At 44.1% G+C, this 17,055-nt stretch overlaps 1 protein-coding gene across 1 annotated transcript in view; it reads right to left on the bottom strand.

The window, feature by feature from the left end:
- T265_13805 (hypothetical protein) overlaps window positions 1-13,084 on the bottom strand; it is a gene marked incomplete at both ends in the record, with an annotated part of 35,223 nt that extends 22,139 nt beyond the window's left edge. Inside the window, 8 exons of the mRNA XM_009170617.1 lie at window positions 168-385; window positions 2,547-2,907; window positions 4,341-4,508; window positions 5,568-5,739; window positions 6,282-6,459; window positions 7,405-7,484; window positions 7,762-7,883; window positions 13,029-13,084. Coding sequence (XP_009168881.1) covers window positions 168-385; window positions 2,547-2,907; window positions 4,341-4,508; window positions 5,568-5,739; window positions 6,282-6,459; window positions 7,405-7,484; window positions 7,762-7,883; window positions 13,029-13,082 — 1,353 coding nt within the window. The remainder of the gene's footprint in view (window positions 1-167; window positions 386-2,546; window positions 2,908-4,340; window positions 4,509-5,567; window positions 5,740-6,281; window positions 6,460-7,404; window positions 7,485-7,761; window positions 7,884-13,028) is intronic.
- Window positions 13,085-17,055: the final 3,971 nt, after the last annotated feature.

The raw sequence follows: 17,055 nt of genomic DNA, 5'->3' as shown, positions 1-17,055 counted from the left end.
CTTCCTGACTGTATTCGCACATGCGTGTTCTCGAGACGCCACTGCACTTAGCTTTATTGTTGTAGTTTTCATCGGGTGGTCTCTTACTGAATCCAATTTTACACCCTCAATGACGTTTACGAGCACAGTATACATGCGCCAAAAAGCAAACCAGTATTTATGCTTACGTTGTTCGTATCTGGAATAACGGGTGGCACATCGTGTCTTTTGTCTTGTAACTCCTCTTCCGATGCAAGCAATTCAGCCAAAAGGCGGTCACCAAACGCATCAACACCTTTAAGTTCTAGGTCCTCAGTATTGTGGTTCGTGGACCGTTTGGTCACAGTTGAAGCGATATCCGTAGAAACTGGTAAGGGTGGGGTTACGACAATGCCCTTGCCATAGACTGGAACAAGAAGCCCAATTAAAACAAGGTTAACAAAAATAATGATCAATCAGGAAATCGCAGAGTAGCCTCAAAATTAGTTCACCTTTCACACGAACTATTGAGAAAAACGAGTGAACACATAGTCCCAAAGTTGATCATGATCAATCAGGAAATCGCAGAGTAGCCTCAAAATTAGTTCACCTTTCACACGAACTATTGAGAAAAACGAGTGAACACATAGTCCCATAAGTTGATCAACTATCCATGGCTAAGCGTTGGGAATGTTTTACTGTTAGTCATCTGTGTCCCGGTAAAGCCCACGTCTGGTGGTTGTGATGTCAGGCAGTTCCATTTAATGTATCTGCAACGTAGCTACGGAACGGGAAATTGGCCCTACAAAGACAGGACTTATGAAAGAGTTGCATCTGAAGGTCACATTAACTAATTTATGTTACAAGCTGTGTGTGGTCATCGAACTTACATCTGGTTGAAGCAAAAATGAAGTGTCTTATTCGATTGAAGCGATTTTTCGGAACACAAGACGGACTTGATGGACTAGCTCGTTCCAACGCAGAAAGCTGCCACCGAAAATTAACCGGACAGATCCTGAAGCTAGCGTAGTAAAAAGTGGAAGTTTGGTAGTACGCTCATCGACTTCCGTAGGAATGAAGCCGAATAGATTGAACGTTGTGTGGAATATTTAGTTTGGCTTGATTAAGATGGGATAGCATCTCAAGCGAGAGAACACCGAAGAAGTTGGAAATGCTCATAGAATAACCCTGTTATGAAACCAGTGATGCTTAGCTGCGAGAAGTAACATATGCAGATATTACGTAACTGGTCGAGCTATATGTCAATGACTTTTTTGAAGTACTGCTGGACCGGCCAGTACTGTTTCGGCTTCAAAAGAAATGCAATTGAGGAGAGAACCGGTTAGTACGACAATAAAATGTCCGCGATCAACACCAGCAGTACTCTGATTGGAGATAGTAGCCATTCAGTACTCGCCAACTACGTCCACATTCCTTGCCATACACACTGCATCAACCCGCCAAACTGGATGAGCGTGCTATAATTGTGGTGTCCATCCGTTAACATCTGCAAAATCCTAAGGCCATGGCAGGATGACCGGTGACTTCTTATGACCAAAAGTTTCAAAGTCTCAAATAACAATCCGACGCTTCTGATTGTCACTGTGCACAAATGATCACAGATTATGAGAGAGACGACAGCAACAACAATGTGATTATGTAGTCTTCAAAAGGACTTAAGAGTGGAGGAATATACAAACTTCAGTGTATAATTTGCAACATCTAACAGTACGATAGCTGGCATGGAAATCTTCGTCCAAACTGAGGAGAAACCTGGATCGATTCGACAGCATGACATTGATGATCTACAAAGGTGCTTCGCTACCGTACTCTCATTCATTCAGTTCACACAAAAAGTGGCCTATTCCAAAAACGAGGCAACGAATGAACCATTTGAACAAAACCCATTTGAAGTAATAGTCGCTCGGTGGATGATTTGGTGAAATAAATGAAGACGCTCTCGGCTGTTTCTTCCCCATGAAAGTTGGTATAAACACAGTAACTATTGCCAATACAAATGTGAAAACGAGGGCGCATGTCATTGAAAACCAATACTGGTCAAGTAGTCAAGTCTCCAACCGCCGGTCAGCAGATCGCGGGTTCGAAACTGTCTGAGTTTCGTTAGATATGATTCTCACTAAGAATTAAGTAGCTGCACAGTGCTTCCTGGATTTTTAGCAAGGGTAAGCTTCACTGACAGGATGGAATCTCTATGGAAAATTACAGATATCCTAAAATCTTCATCAGTTACAGAAAGGCCTGAAAACAACAACTGTCGACCTCCATAGCAGTATTTAGTATGTAAGCTACCAAGGGAACTCGAGACAGCTCGGTAACCCTAACTTTTCAATTGTTCCTATCTACGCTTGGCAGTATCTCAGCCTTCCTGATTCGTCCAAGTTACATGGTAGTTATGCACCCACAGAATATCACAGCTGAACGATTAGTTTTTATTTTTAAGTGACCAAATGCATTGTGATGTTGATTTAGTATAACACATGCAGGATAATAGACCATGCATATGATGTTGATTTAGTATAACACATGCAGGATAACAGACCATGCAATTTGTGATGAGTAGCACATACCTTCAGTTTTTAGGTGGAAAGGACTAGCATCCTTTAGCACGTCTTCTATGCTATCGGAGAGGGCGTCTGACAAGGTAGCTGCATCCATTGGAATAGATGAATCTGATTCACTGTGTACTTTTGCGACCGCCTCTTGTGGCTCTTCATTGATCGGGGTCACTAGTGGCTCATCAGTGGTATCAGCGGGAGGTTTCACTGGCTCACGCTTGGAAGCCACGAGGCTCGGTTTGGATATGATGGGGGCAGCATTATCTACTTTTGCAGGGACGAAAGGGTGGTGGAAGGACCCATCACCTTTATGTTCAGTACCTTTGATCCTGACAACTGACTGAATCGGTTTGAAATAAGGGCGCCTCAAAGCCTGGGAAAAGTTTTAAGCAAATGAAACAAATGGGTAATAAATTCGAAACTCTACCAACGAAATCTTTGTACCTTGTAGCAAAACTGAGAAATTATACAACCGGTCAGATTTATCCGTTAGTACCAGTTAGTGTGGTCGTTCTAAACATGAAATGAGAAAAAATCATCTGTATATGGTTAAGAACAACCCACAAATTAGCTTGCCTACTCATTTGATGTGAAATTGCAAATAAGTAGCTACCGGTGCGACCTGAGGACAATGTTGAGAAGCCACTTGCGACTAAACAGAAACATGCAGAATCCCATCCGGAACATGACGGATTCGGCATTCCGACTAGCTAACTTACAAATCAATTTTCCAACGGCCAAATTAAAAGCTATTAGAATGAGATAGGGGAAGAAAAGTAACGGGAACATGTGAACGTGCAACGTATCTTTTCGAAAGACCCGCAAGAAATCGCGTGATCCGTGCAGTGGAAAAACCCCCATACCTGTTTGGAGTGCCAAATCAAGGGAGAACTGAAAATCGCGAATCTTCTTTACTGCTGTCAGCCACCTAGGTTGGACCTGGGGCTACTTATTTAAAGGTGCAAGGCAGTAAAACGAAATATTCGGGGCCGATATCTAGAAACAAAGTCGACTACAAATAAGGTAATTTTAATAGCGAGGTTAAAAACTAGCGCCCATATGTAATTCCACAATAGACAACCGAACTAAGATAACTAAGATAACGAACTCAAGATAACGTATTAATATAATATTGCGGATATCCAATTAGATTATCCCCGTTAGAATCCTTGCATGGGCACTTTCAAATTGGCTAGCGTCCCCTGTTTTGAAAACTATGCACATATGTTGTTTTACCTAAAGACGCAAAAAGATAACCTAGGCTTGAATGCGGAAAAAGAGCTTTACGATCTACGGATGCTCCCTAAAAATGGGAGAAAGCTTCATGAATCTGACAAAACAAGGTACTTTGGCATGAAAGTAGCGGTTTGTCTTTTAATGAGGCAGAATGAACGCCAGTTGAAAGCTAAACTCCAAAATGGAACCACGATGCAGCAGTTGACAGCTGGCCGGTCAGCACATCACCTGATCCACGGTACATGGGCGCTTGAAACAAGCACACCACCGACAGCAAGACAACAGTGGTATGCACTGACGCTTGACTGCCATATTGAAATGTACTGAAGTACTCTATTTTGGCGGAATTGCCATACTAGCGGTGGTGCGTCTGAACAAGTCCTTATGGTGGAAAGACCATAAATGGTGAAAGAACCCTTGTCTGGTTATGTAAGTCAGGTAGTTAGTGCTTTGAAAAGATACCTATTGACAAAGAAAGGGCATGTTACTGAACGCCGTCTGAATGTCTCATGAGGGAATAGCCGAGAATAGCCATAAATGATTGTCATTAATGACGCGCACGGCCCTTACTTCACGAGCTGTTGGACGACGCTTTGGATTCCATGCAATCATATCCCCGATCAGCTGAACAGCCTCGCTACTGGCATTGGGGATTAGAGTTCGGAGACATGACGGAGCACATTGTGGAAACTTGAAATTCATGGCGGCGGCCAATTGATAACCTTCGGGCCAATCGCTCTGAAAGAAAACAAACGGAGGATGACAGCATGGAATCGTGCATCAATCAGAGCACAAAAACGAAAGACTTACTGGAAGCGACGGGGACGTAATTCCCTGGTTGGTAATTGAGCAGGTGGCTGTTGATCTGTTCACCGAGCTTAGCAATTGATTTGTAAACGTTTCGTCATCATTCGAGGAGACATCTTCAGTGCAGCCACCTGATCAATTACCAACCAATACACCCGAGCTACCAATATTCCAACACATTACCAACGTAATTCCCTGTGTTTACTGACACCATTGAGCTCGAGATAGCTCAGTGGTTAAGGTATGAACTTAGCAATCAGGTCTGTCATTCGAATCCAACCTCTGCATCTCGACTCCTCCTGTCTGAGCTTTGGAAATCTAGCGGTAGCTCAGCTCTCGCGTTTCCTTCTCGTAGCATACCCTGAACAATAATTGATTTGTATGGACGAAACACATTACTCATAAGCCTGTTGAAGAGCTTTCGACATCATAGACGAGAGATCCAGCTGGAATTCAGTTAGACTTCCAATAAAAAACGAAGTAGTATGCGGATGAGTGTAGTTTTCCTACTAGTACTATTGCTATCATTATTAGTATTAGTGATACCATTCAGGTGACCCCTAAGTATATGAACATTCTGGATTCATCCTCTTTAAGTGTTGAGCTCAAAAAATCAACGGTCAAAGCAACACGTTCATCTAGCTAGCCATTTCCCAAGTAACCTCTGATAGCAAACCCCATGTTAAACACCGGGACTTAGTCTCTCTCTAAACCATACGCCATCAAAAACAACCAACAGAAGTGACAGCGATGGGGAAAGCATCCGAAATGTCTCAGAATAACTGCCCTCACCCTAAACTTATGGCGGTATCGAATAAACGCACTGAAGACTATGCTTAATGAATTCACTGGCTAGAGTACATTAGTCTATACGATCAGTCCAACTCCTAAAGGTAGGTTGCACAGACGGAGAATAACGGGACCGAGCCTGAAGACAGGATGCAGTTGGTGAAGTCCAAATAGGGGCCAAAGTTGGTGTGGATCACTCACCTTGGTGGGAGTGCCAAGAACAGAACAGATTTTGAAGATCATATCAATTTCCGAACTGCCTGGGAACAGAGGACGGAAAGTGTACACCTCTGCCATTATGCACCCGACAGCAAACATATCGATCGGCGAGTTGTAACTGGTGGAACGCAGCAGGACCTCAGGAGCACGATACCTAGACGGATAAGTAATAATTATTGGCAAGTTGAGTCAACAAAAGTGAGGCACCGCCAAAGATCACATACAACCCCCTTGTCATAAACACAGATGGCTGATTTAATCGCTAAAAAAGTAGGGGCAAACTGGTTGGATAATAGGTGACTATATCAAACAAAAGATCAAATGCCTCAACTATGACACCATTTAATGACAGGTACCGAATACCTTAAACGAGAATGGAGGCTCACAAACTGCTAGGTTGAAAAGACCTAGACGGTAATGGTCGGAAAGTCATATAAGGGTCGAAAGTTCTCGTCTTACCTCCTTGGGCATCCTAAGACCCATCGCCAGCACAGCTAGAACTAACTTTAGCGACTACCCCTCATTCACGTGACTGACCGTTTATATAAGCTTCGTCACCTAAATAGGGCTACACGACAGACTCTGTTGAGACGTTTCATCAACTAATATAAAGTCTCGTTAAAGTTTCTAGTCTCAACAATAACAAATATTCAAAATGTGTTTTGATGTAGCACAGATAAATCGAGATGCACTTACCATCGAGTAGACACGTAATCTGTATACGGTGGTTGAGATCGGATCTCACGAGCCAAACCGAAATCAGCCAACTTCACCGTATCCGGTCCGTTACAGAGGAGGTTCTCAGGTTTCATATCACGATGGAAAAAACCTTGAAAAACGGGAAGGAGTGCATTGAAGTGTTTTATCACGTGCGCTGAATTGTGAATCTCCACGATATTCAACAGGCAACTAGGCAAGTGGGTGGGTCAGAAGCGCAGTCTTTCCAACGTTGCGAAACCAGCCCGGTCGTTAAAATACGGGACTTGCAGATTTCAGACCGCGCAATTAAGGGCCAAAGTTCACAATCCACTATCTCAGTGGTGTCGTTTTACTGCTGTAGAACCAGCTACTCAACGCACCATGTCGATCTGATGGTCGTTTCGGACAAGTACCAGTGACATAACAGTCAGAGATTGCGATCTCTTGACATGTCCGTCCTTTTATAAAGAAACAAATCACATTTCCCCATCTGAGAACCAGAACATAATACCATGGTCACTGTATAGTTCATCTCACACTAATTCGCTATACAACCGGAAGAATCGAGCAAAATAACTCAAGAATGTTCCACAAAACCCAACTGTTGAGTCCAGGGCACCGGTCGTGTTTTTTATCATCAAAAATAGACTGAATAATCGAATGTTGAGTTCGATAAACCTTTAAGGGTAGGGCACACATTCGCTTCACCCTCTGGGGGGATGTTCATGTCAAAGTTTGAGTAACTTGTCGTTCCTCTCGAGATGCATAGTGAACTGAAGTTGACCAGTGAAGTCATCAGTGGACAGGTGCAACTTAAAAGGATCAATAATTCTTGAAGAATACGTTCCAATACGAGCTGGGTACCTGAATGATAGGAACCGACTTAGGTTGTTTATCCGTCATTTTGACGGACGTAAATGCGTACCAAAACACGCAACTGTAACCATGAGCTGGTGTTCCTACTTTAAACACCAAGACTCAAGAAAGTAAAATATGGGACCATCTCAAACTGGCATAAAACCCAGAAGAGGGATGCTTGCAGCAAGGAAGAACATGTCAACTGGAGAAATATTATCCTCCACAAACTTCGACAAGTACTCGGAAATCGAAAGCCACATACCTTGTTTATGCATAAAAGCGAGTCCATCTAACACTTGCCACATAATGTTGCGCACGACTTCTTCAGGAAATAGCTTGGTCCTAAATGAGAAAAATATATGTTAGTATATCCTATTGCGAAGTCAACTTCTAGAAAGACGGTGCATTGAGTGCAAAACCAAAACAGTGCAGTGCAGCACAACATCGTAGACACATCATAATGTTGCGCACGACTTCTTCAGGAAACAGCTTGGTCCTAAATGAGAAAAATAAATGTTAGTATATCCCATTGTGAAGTCAACTTCTAAAAAGACGGTGCATTAAGCGTAAAACAAAAACAGTGCAGTGCAGCACAACATTGTAGACACAAAGAGTGTACCTGCGCTTAATCATTTCATACAAGTTCTCCCTCATGTATTCAAAAACAAAGAACAATTCATCGTTCTCCCGAATCACTTCACGAAGCTTCACAATATTCGGATGATTGAGACGCTTCAGTGTCTTGAAGGAGGAAGGTACAAACGGGCAAAGTTCAGAATCAACACACAGTACATGGAGAACAAAAGTGACAAGGAGCGTGGATAACAACATTAAACATCGAGTCTCCAGTCTAATAATTTTCTGCCGCACAACTTTGGATAACTGAGACAAACAATTGCACCCGCAACCAAACAGCATTCCTAGTGCTCTCGAATTACCAGCGACAAGCCCGGCTTATCAACACACCAGTATTCGATTGACGTTGTTGTACATCAGAGCTTCCTTGTCCAAGATATTTACACGTAAAACATAGTATAACGACCTGTGGATACAAATTTTCACTTTGGAACCTACTTCCCTCTCCTCTAGAGACAATGATTGCCACGCGCTCTTCGGCCTAAAACTCGTGAAGTTGGGATTTCGAAAAATGAGAAAAGAGAACCAACTCACGAACGCATTAAACGATGAAGCTAGTAGCTACAACCTGTTGATCTTATGACAACGCATAAACAAAATCAGGTTTGAACAGCTAACTACAGGCTCGTTGCCTGTTGCAATAACTTTCTGAAAGTACTGAACGCTTATTAACAATCAGTCAAGATAGGACCTCGATAAGCGAATTGCGTCCAGCAACGCACGGTGAAGGTTATTCAACGCTGACAGATCCCACTCGTTACTCTTGTAGATTAAACTTTCGAAAAGGTACATGCCTATGACAGTTGTCATGAAGTTTACGGACCAGAAAATAAGGTTTACTAGGTCTACCTTCGATGCCAACGAGCCCATTGAAGCCTTGCTATCAATGCCCAATTGGGTATGATCACCCGCTTCACCATGAGTGAAGCGGGATTACCTACTAGCAGTACACATAGCACCATTAAAACACTGGATCTCCGACAGCACTGAGTTCTCTAGAGGTTCAAAGACCAATCCGGTTAGGATGCAACTACAAGTAAACTATCAAGTTCAGCGTATGGATAATAAGGCTAAGTGACAGCTCCTAATCATCGGTAAAGAGAGCGGTAATGTGGTGAAGATTAAAACTTCAACCGACTGACAGGATTAAGGCGCTACTGGTTTCGTTATTCGATCAAAACGGCCGGGCCCCTCAATCATAAGTTAGGTGAGTCTTTATCTCCCACTGCAGCAGGCGCATAGATCGACATGGTTAAGGCCTAGTTTCGTGATATGCGAAACAAGGTGCACTAACGTAAAGTGCGAAGTTCCGTTCCTTCACCCTCAGCTTCACCGAAGTACGTTATCCTATATAGCCCTCTGGACGACACCGTTTTGTCAAAATCTCTTGATTCCATAACCACTTTGGAGTTCTCGTTACCTAGTCAAATTCTTCACTTTCTAATCCAATTACATGATGAGCCCCAAGAAGGGCAAAACCGATCGCGGGTTTTCGAAAAGTCTTCAGCAACCTTATGAGTACTGTACTACGTCTATACGATGTATCGCGATGTCTCGAATATCGTGCCAACTGAAACCTGAGGCGACCTGATGCAGCACATTCAGTTGCTTAAAAACACCACAAGCGAGAGATTCAGCTGGGTTCCACGTCAATCTCCCGTCAAAACCAAATTGGTACACAAATAAGTGTGGTTAGCTGATTTCGTGCAATTTACGTTCGAGTAGAATATGAAGTTGACTGAAACTCTGGGACTGGGCCTACTTGATGAGCTCCAAGAATGGTGAAGTCGGTCGGGGGTGTTCAAGAGTTTCCAGCAACCTTAAGAGAGGCGTATTTTGTCCACACAGTATAGGTCTTCATTCATATGTAGTTCGTGGGGACCAACAGCAGAAGTATTGACGGAACTACCAAAACGTGCATATTTAGCAACGTTCCAAGATCTAGAATTCAATGACAAAACTAGGAAAAAGGCAAACTAGGGTCAGGGGCGACATCAATTAAATGAATGAGTGCAGTTTGTATTTTGACAGAATGAAAGCCAGGCAACATGATTTCATCCTCATGCTCTGGGGAGTGCGATTTAATCGACTCTGGAGGTAGCGAATAGTTTGAGTGGTCCCTCAATAGACAATGATGCAAGAATAGGGTTAAGAAATGAAAGAGGTCTGCCTTATCGAATACCGCTTATTGTTGGTGGACTCATTGGGATCCTTCATAGACCCATAAATTCACACGAGTATTATAATGATGAGGGTCGTGCGTTATTGAGAATCGAGAAAATAAAGCCACTTAAAATTGCGAAATACTGAGCTGACCCCTGTGACCAGATGGAGGCAGATGGTGGATGTTAGTCGCATGGTGTTAACCATAAAATAATGGATGAACCTACGAGCCAAATGGGACTCCACTTAGCATTCATCCCTTGTTCTCGAGTTACGCCAAGCTCTCGGAGGGTGATGTCAGCGGCATTTCCGAAGTCGTAACTAAAACTATGCATATGCGACTTTCATTGCAACTCGGGGGCTTCCCAAAAATAAGGATAATCTGAACTCATCATCCAGCGGATATCCGCCGTCCCTAGAGCTTCGCTAGTGCTCTACGAAGTAACCACCAGAGACGAATCAGCGAATGCGGCCAGAATTTTTTGCGACATTTCGAATGAACTTAACGTCCATCTGTTTTCTCGTTTATGCATTTATTCTTAAGATGGCGGCTGCATAGACCATCAAGCCGCAGAAAAATAGATTTTGACACACCCATAAGAGATCGACATGGTAAATCTACCGCACAACTGACCTGACCACAGCCGTCCCCATTAGCTTCGTTAAAGGGGACGACCAGATGAATTGATTGCCAAAGTGTTTCTACCGTTGACGCAGGCGACGACATTCAAAGTGAACAATGACCTAACTTATTCTCGATGTGCTTCGGTGACCGCCCATTTTCTATACCCACCTGAATAAGCTGGGAAACACCCCATTTTGAGGCCTTCATCCCTTCTCATCACACAAGCAAACTAGATCTTTGGGTTACCATTTGTCTGACCGATATGTCCTACACTCATTGCTGCCTACTAACAATACACAGAGTAACATACTGCTAAATCCGTGGGATTCTTCCTAAAGTGGGAACTTCCAACGTCCGTACTCTGTCAAATTGGCAAACAGACAAATCTCGCTGAAACATTATGCCCTCTTAAAATTGATGTATGCTGTGTCTCCGAAACACGCATAAAGAGCCAGGCGTGATTACTCATCTCAAAACGCTAAGAACGAGCAGAAATCTCCCACATTTCAATATTCGCGCATTTGCGGATCAATAAGCGATGACTCATGGAACATATGGCAGGAGAGGTGGACACAGCCACAGGGCTGAACGCGTTGCTGTTTTTGAGCTTCAGTGAACAGTCTATGTGCCACACGGCTATCCAGCTCTATCAAGCACAGAGCCTCGCGACATGAAAAACGGTGCCTGTTTGTAGTGTCGGCATAGGCCTCAATGGACTACGGTTCTGGCGCTGAGGATACTTCTACACAGAATTATTCTGGCTCATTCTTCAAGCTAGAGGCATTGACATTGTGATCCTTACGACAATATGAAATTGACATTGTGATCCTTACGGACAATATGAAAGCCCAAAGCGGTCGTCTGAACTCCTTGAAACCATATTTGGGCGGTCAATTAGGGGCTAACACTCGTGGAGAGTAGGCTTCGTTCAGCTGCAACACCCATCCGGTGCCTAGCTGCCATGCCACCCGAAGGAAGCACGAGGGCTGGGATACTGCCAGGTTGCCCAAGCCTAGACAGGGGAAGTCGAGTGGCAGAGGTCCGGCTCGAACCACGGACCTTCTGGTTGGTAAATCCGTGCTCCAACCACTTGAGCCATCTCGCCACGGCAGTGAAGCATCGGTGTCGAACACTGATGTCATACTGTCGATGATGATGATGATGATAACACTCGTGGTGCAGATGGATACCGACTCCTCCATTTGCGTGCTGATTAACTGATTATGGCCAGCACGAAATTTCAGCATAAACGTCCCCACTGTATAACCTCGCGGCTGCCAACTGCAAGTCAACCTTGGGCCCAGCTGGATCACGTGGTCATCGGCCACCAGTAGGTGCCATAATTCAAGACCGCCGTTCCTTCTGGGGAACACAACTTGACCTTGACCACGCCACGGTGAGAGCCGCGTGCTTGTCGTACAGCATGTAGTCAAGGTAGCAGGCCTGACAGATCGTTTCCCTCGCAAATAAGCAAGCAGCGTTTCAGTCCGTTGTCTTCGGAGGACTACGATAGCACAGCAGCATCGATCTGAGCTAGTTCAACCGCTCTCTACAGTGAGGCGAGTGTACTGGTAGCGAGCAGGTGGATAGATCGCGGCAAAATACAAAAGGAGCTATGGCACAGGTGTCCGGTGCTGTCTGTCAGACCTCTCCGATACAATAAAAGGACCATAGATATTAAGATCAATATCACTGATTGATGACAGGAAGTCCGCATCCGCAGGGAGTTCGACAGCGCACGCAAACCCATCAAACGCCAAATAGTAGAAAGGAAAGTCCGAAGGCTTTTGTGAATGTTGAAAGCTGGGGAGGCAGAGGGCTTCTGCTATTGAAACATACGTGTCTTATATCAACACACAAGTAACTCTACTCAACGCACAACCACTAACCCACCGCTACGCATAAGTACGCTCTTCAATAACGTACTGAAGATGTCATCTCGATTGGTGATGAAACGTTTGCGAATTGCCCGGCTCAGCGAACAAGCCAACGACCATCTACGCTACCTGAGCTACCGCCATTTTCCTCAGTTTGTATTTTAAGAAGACTGGATGCGGACTGCTTTCAGCCTTGGGACACAAGGAGTCCAGCTTGGAAGATCTTTCCGTAGTGAATACAGCAAGTAAATTACGCCCCTGGCCAAATCCATGAGAGCTAACAGGAGTGACCTAAATCGCAGTAAGGCCCCACCACATACTAATCGTGACACACATGAAATCAACTGAATAAGGGACAACTGATAGCTAGCTCAAACCGAACCCTTAGGTAGACAAGCACCGGGTTTCAACGTGGATAGGATCTGAATCCAAATCTGAGGCTGGATGGTCACCCGAGAGTGCCAAATTATTTAGCACACAGACGTCGATCAGAGGGTGCAGCGACACGAAACACCCTTCTCCCATCGTACCATCGAGCGACCGGTCTGTGATTACTTAGGACGTTCGAAAACATTTAAAACTTACCTTTACTTCCCGCAAGTTAAGACACTCATCCCACGAAAAAAACTTCTTTTTCATCCTAAACTATATGTCATCGCAACAAAATCATGACAAACTTCTTGATTGCAACTTTCTCCTTCGTTTCCAAAGAAGTAGCAAGTAATACAGAGCCATATGTTCCATCGCCTAGCTGTTTCAGCAGAGTATATCGGTTCATTTGATTCTCATTGATAACGCAAAACGACGCGGATCAAGCGGGCGATTATGGCTCTTCAGATTGGAGCAAACGAATACTCTTATCACCAGAACAGACTGTCATCGGCCTCAAGATAGTCCGATATTGCAAGCGAACCATGTCCGGGGGACATGACCTTCAGGTGGCAATTGACCTAGTGTTTGCATTGGCGACGGTCGGAATTCAAAAACTAAAACAAGACGAAGGAAGGTCGCCACTGCACAGAAGGACCGGCGGTTCAGGAGCTTTCACCATGAGTCGACCAGATGAATTTCATATTTTTATCAAACATGGATGCTATAGTGTGGTCATTTTTCTACCAGCCGAGGAAATATCGTCAGTGTGCAGCAGTGAATGCACTTTCAAATGTGATGTTCATATTCTGCATTCAGAAGCATTACTGTGGAGTTCGATGTCCCATTAATTCCAATCCTTCTGTGCTTGGATCATGAATGCCAAACCTTCGAAGTGCTCTTCAGCACACTCATGTCCTCAATCCTTTGTATTATCTATTGGCACTCACACACAAGCCAAAGCTAATGAAAATATCCTCTTAAGTATCTTCGGAACCTTTTACAACCCTGGTTTTTTTGGTTGCCGGAAGTATTCATTAACGAAAGCCGTCGGGCGTAGAACACTTAGAATCCGTTTTATCTGCTCGAAACCGTACAGGCACCGTTTAGGATTTTTGAGACCATCCGTTGGATACACAATAATTTTTTCAGGTTAAGTTCTGAAATTATGTCGTCTTTGATTATTACACACCGGACGGCAACAACTCGGAGAACGGGTCACTAATAGTTTCAGAACCACTCTCCAGCAACCATTTAGTGCGTGCATAAAACTAAGTATAATTTGGTCCCGACATTGTGGTGTGATGTACTTTTATTCTTCTTCCGTCTGGCATGATCATAGTTTTACAGTTAGAAAGGAGAATGACTGGGGATTTGTGGGGGCGGGGTTGCACAAAAACAGAACAGTGTCATAAACAGTGGGGAATATCCAATGAAATATTAATAATAGGTTTCTTTCTTAACTTGTTGGGAACAACTTGGTGGACAGTCAGGTGTCATGAACTAAAACTGAAAACCATTGCTGGCCATGAGTGACCTTGGGTGGTTAGGTAAATGGCCGGAGTCACAACGATCAAACGTGGAGATGGAGATGGGATAATTCAAATTGGGAGCACATGGCAAGCTTTGTCCCAAAAATGTGGTTTAATCTGCAGCTGAACCAATTCACTGAACGTTCTGGAAACTACATGGTCCTTTTGGGTGCAAAATATGCGGAGGTGCCACACCTGCAGGTGATTTTCGCTATTTATATCAGCTTGTTTGGTCGAATACCGAAGTGTGCGTTCAGGGATCCGGATAACTGCTATTCCGAGTTAACATAGCGGAAGCCGCATCCACTATTGCCGGATACATTGCGCTAGGTTGGGAGAACGTATTGTTTGCAGATGTTGATGACATGCGCAAGTTTGTTGTTAAACAGCTGAGTGCCCATTTATTACTTGCAAAATATGCCCAGACAACCGTGCCGTTGGTCCCAGTGGCACCGCTGTATTTCGTGTGATGGCACTTCCAGAAATATTTCCTTTAGAAACTGGACCGCAATCGCTCACACACTGGAGCGTATAGTTGCAACACCGAGCAGGTCTTCCAACGAGCCCCAAACGCCTCTGGAAAACATTCGTTCCCAGTTAAACAGTATTCTTTTCTGCCGCGATTTATGTTTGCCTCTTCCACAACTTGATTTCTATATACAGTGTTCATTTGGCACTTTACGCTGACCCTATCTTCACATCGTACCTATAACTTAAATCTGACTTCCGTACATAACTGACACCACTGGTTCTATTTAGATTCATTTCGAAACAGTCTTCAGACAAAACTTCCTACACTTCTACACTTCCATCTACTCTAACCCCAATTTTGCTTCCTGACCCTGGCCATTTGTGCAACCGCCCAGGAACACTAACGACAAGCAATGGTTTTCTGTTTAAGGTCATGTCAGCCGCGTCAATCTTCGAGCAGCACGTAACACGTTCCATTGGCTAGGGAATTCCGATTCCAAAATGTACGATGAAATTCCACTTGACACTCATGCCTAGCAAAGTGTACTTCCCCATTTGTATTGCTGTCTGCAAAATTCAGGAATAAAAGAAATGATCATGCCTCAATCGCAATGATCCAAATGGAAAACGGAAAAAACGTGAAACACGCGTTAAAACTCTTGTCTTTCGTCAGATCCAACAAGACTAAGAAACTGACTAGCTGATTGAATGATTCTGGCCAAAAATTCTTCTATTCCAAGTTGCATAAATGTCCCTGCCATTACCGGGTTCGAGATTAGAGGATCAAAATTTATGGGAAACCTGTCGCCCATTCCACGGAAATCAAAAACCATGGTCTTCAATACTCCTGCACCTTAAGCGTTTCTCATCAAATCCAGTTCCGGGACGCCCAAACATGTAGGCTGTGCTTTTTAATTTTCAAGCTGCGTACGAATACTTGTGAAATTTTGTGCAGTCTTCTCTTCATCTTATGCGCATGTTTGCAGACTAGCACTCGGGAACATCTAGTGCTCATTTACTAAGAACTTATTTCCACCATCCAGTCCTCTCTCCTACTGCTACCACTGCATAATCTTGGGTCTTGCGCCACTGTGTCCCAGACGGTTAAAGCACAATCTAACTGTCCCACACTGTCTGTTGTAACGAAATGCTTCCATAGAGCGTCTAGGCCAAGAGTAGAGTCGTACAATCACCAAGTTTCCAGAGTCCTTTTAGCGCGCAACGTGGCGCCTATAAACCCACGCTACTTCTTCTTCCCAGTGTACCATACTCGCATATGGAACAGTCTCTGGAACAGAAGCAACAGTTACCCGAAGTGTCTACTTGATCAGTATGCTTTATTATCGGTCCGGCTTCTTCCCGAGGCAAAATATACCAGGTTCCTTCAAGCTTTGTCCATGCTCTCGACTACTCTACCTGCATTTCGAAAAAGTTTGTTTACAATCAGTGGATTTATTGCTGGGCATCGTTTCGCTTTTGGCACAAACGCTTCGTCAGGCCAAGTGACTAGGTTCCGAGGTTGATCGAGATTTAAGGTGGAAGGAGAACCAATGAGCTATGTCAAGCTAAATCTCTGTTGGATGCCGGCCGAGGGATTTTAGTGTGTTAGAGCGGTTGAACAAGTTTTGGGTCGGTGAGAAAACCTACATGTGTTTGGGTTTTGCCTAGGGTTTAGTTCTTCTTGTTCGGTTCATTTGATGGTTCCTCTTGAACTTCGTCTGAACCTTCTGTTAGTCTGTGTGGGTGAGCTACTGCTAAGAAAGTTGTGTAAGAGGGATGGTGTGACCTTTGGTCGGTTGGGGTTTCCACCCTAATCCCCCGTTTTTTCTAATGATCCTAACTGGATTGACAACCACACGGTCACGTGTCAACTCGCAATCGTTGCAGTTAATTTTGTACACACAGTCCTTAGTCCTTTCAGCCGGTGGAGGATCTTTCAATTGCACCAAAACTGAGCCTGACGAAGCTTTTGTGTCAAAAGCGAAACGTTTCCCAGCAATGGATCTACCGATTGTCACCAACCTTTTTCGAAAACGAAGACTACCCAATCGGCTTCAAGTATTTTCCACGTGACTGAACATACTCTACCTGCTCTTTTCAATGAGTGGTGCTTCTTCATGCCAGCTCTAGCCAACCCGAGTAAAACACACTTAGAAATTTCTCATACCTGAGAACGTATCATACGCCACACAACCCATTAAACACATGCACACACAACATTGCGATACGCTTTTGACTGG

This window comes from Opisthorchis viverrini (assembly GCF_000715545.1).
Source record: "Opisthorchis viverrini unplaced genomic scaffold opera_v5_104, whole genome shotgun sequence".
NCBI lineage: Eukaryota > Metazoa > Platyhelminthes > Trematoda > Opisthorchiida > Opisthorchiidae > Opisthorchis > Opisthorchis viverrini.
The sequence above is the reverse complement of the archived record's forward strand: the minus strand, read 5'-3'. Positions and strand labels throughout refer to the sequence as shown.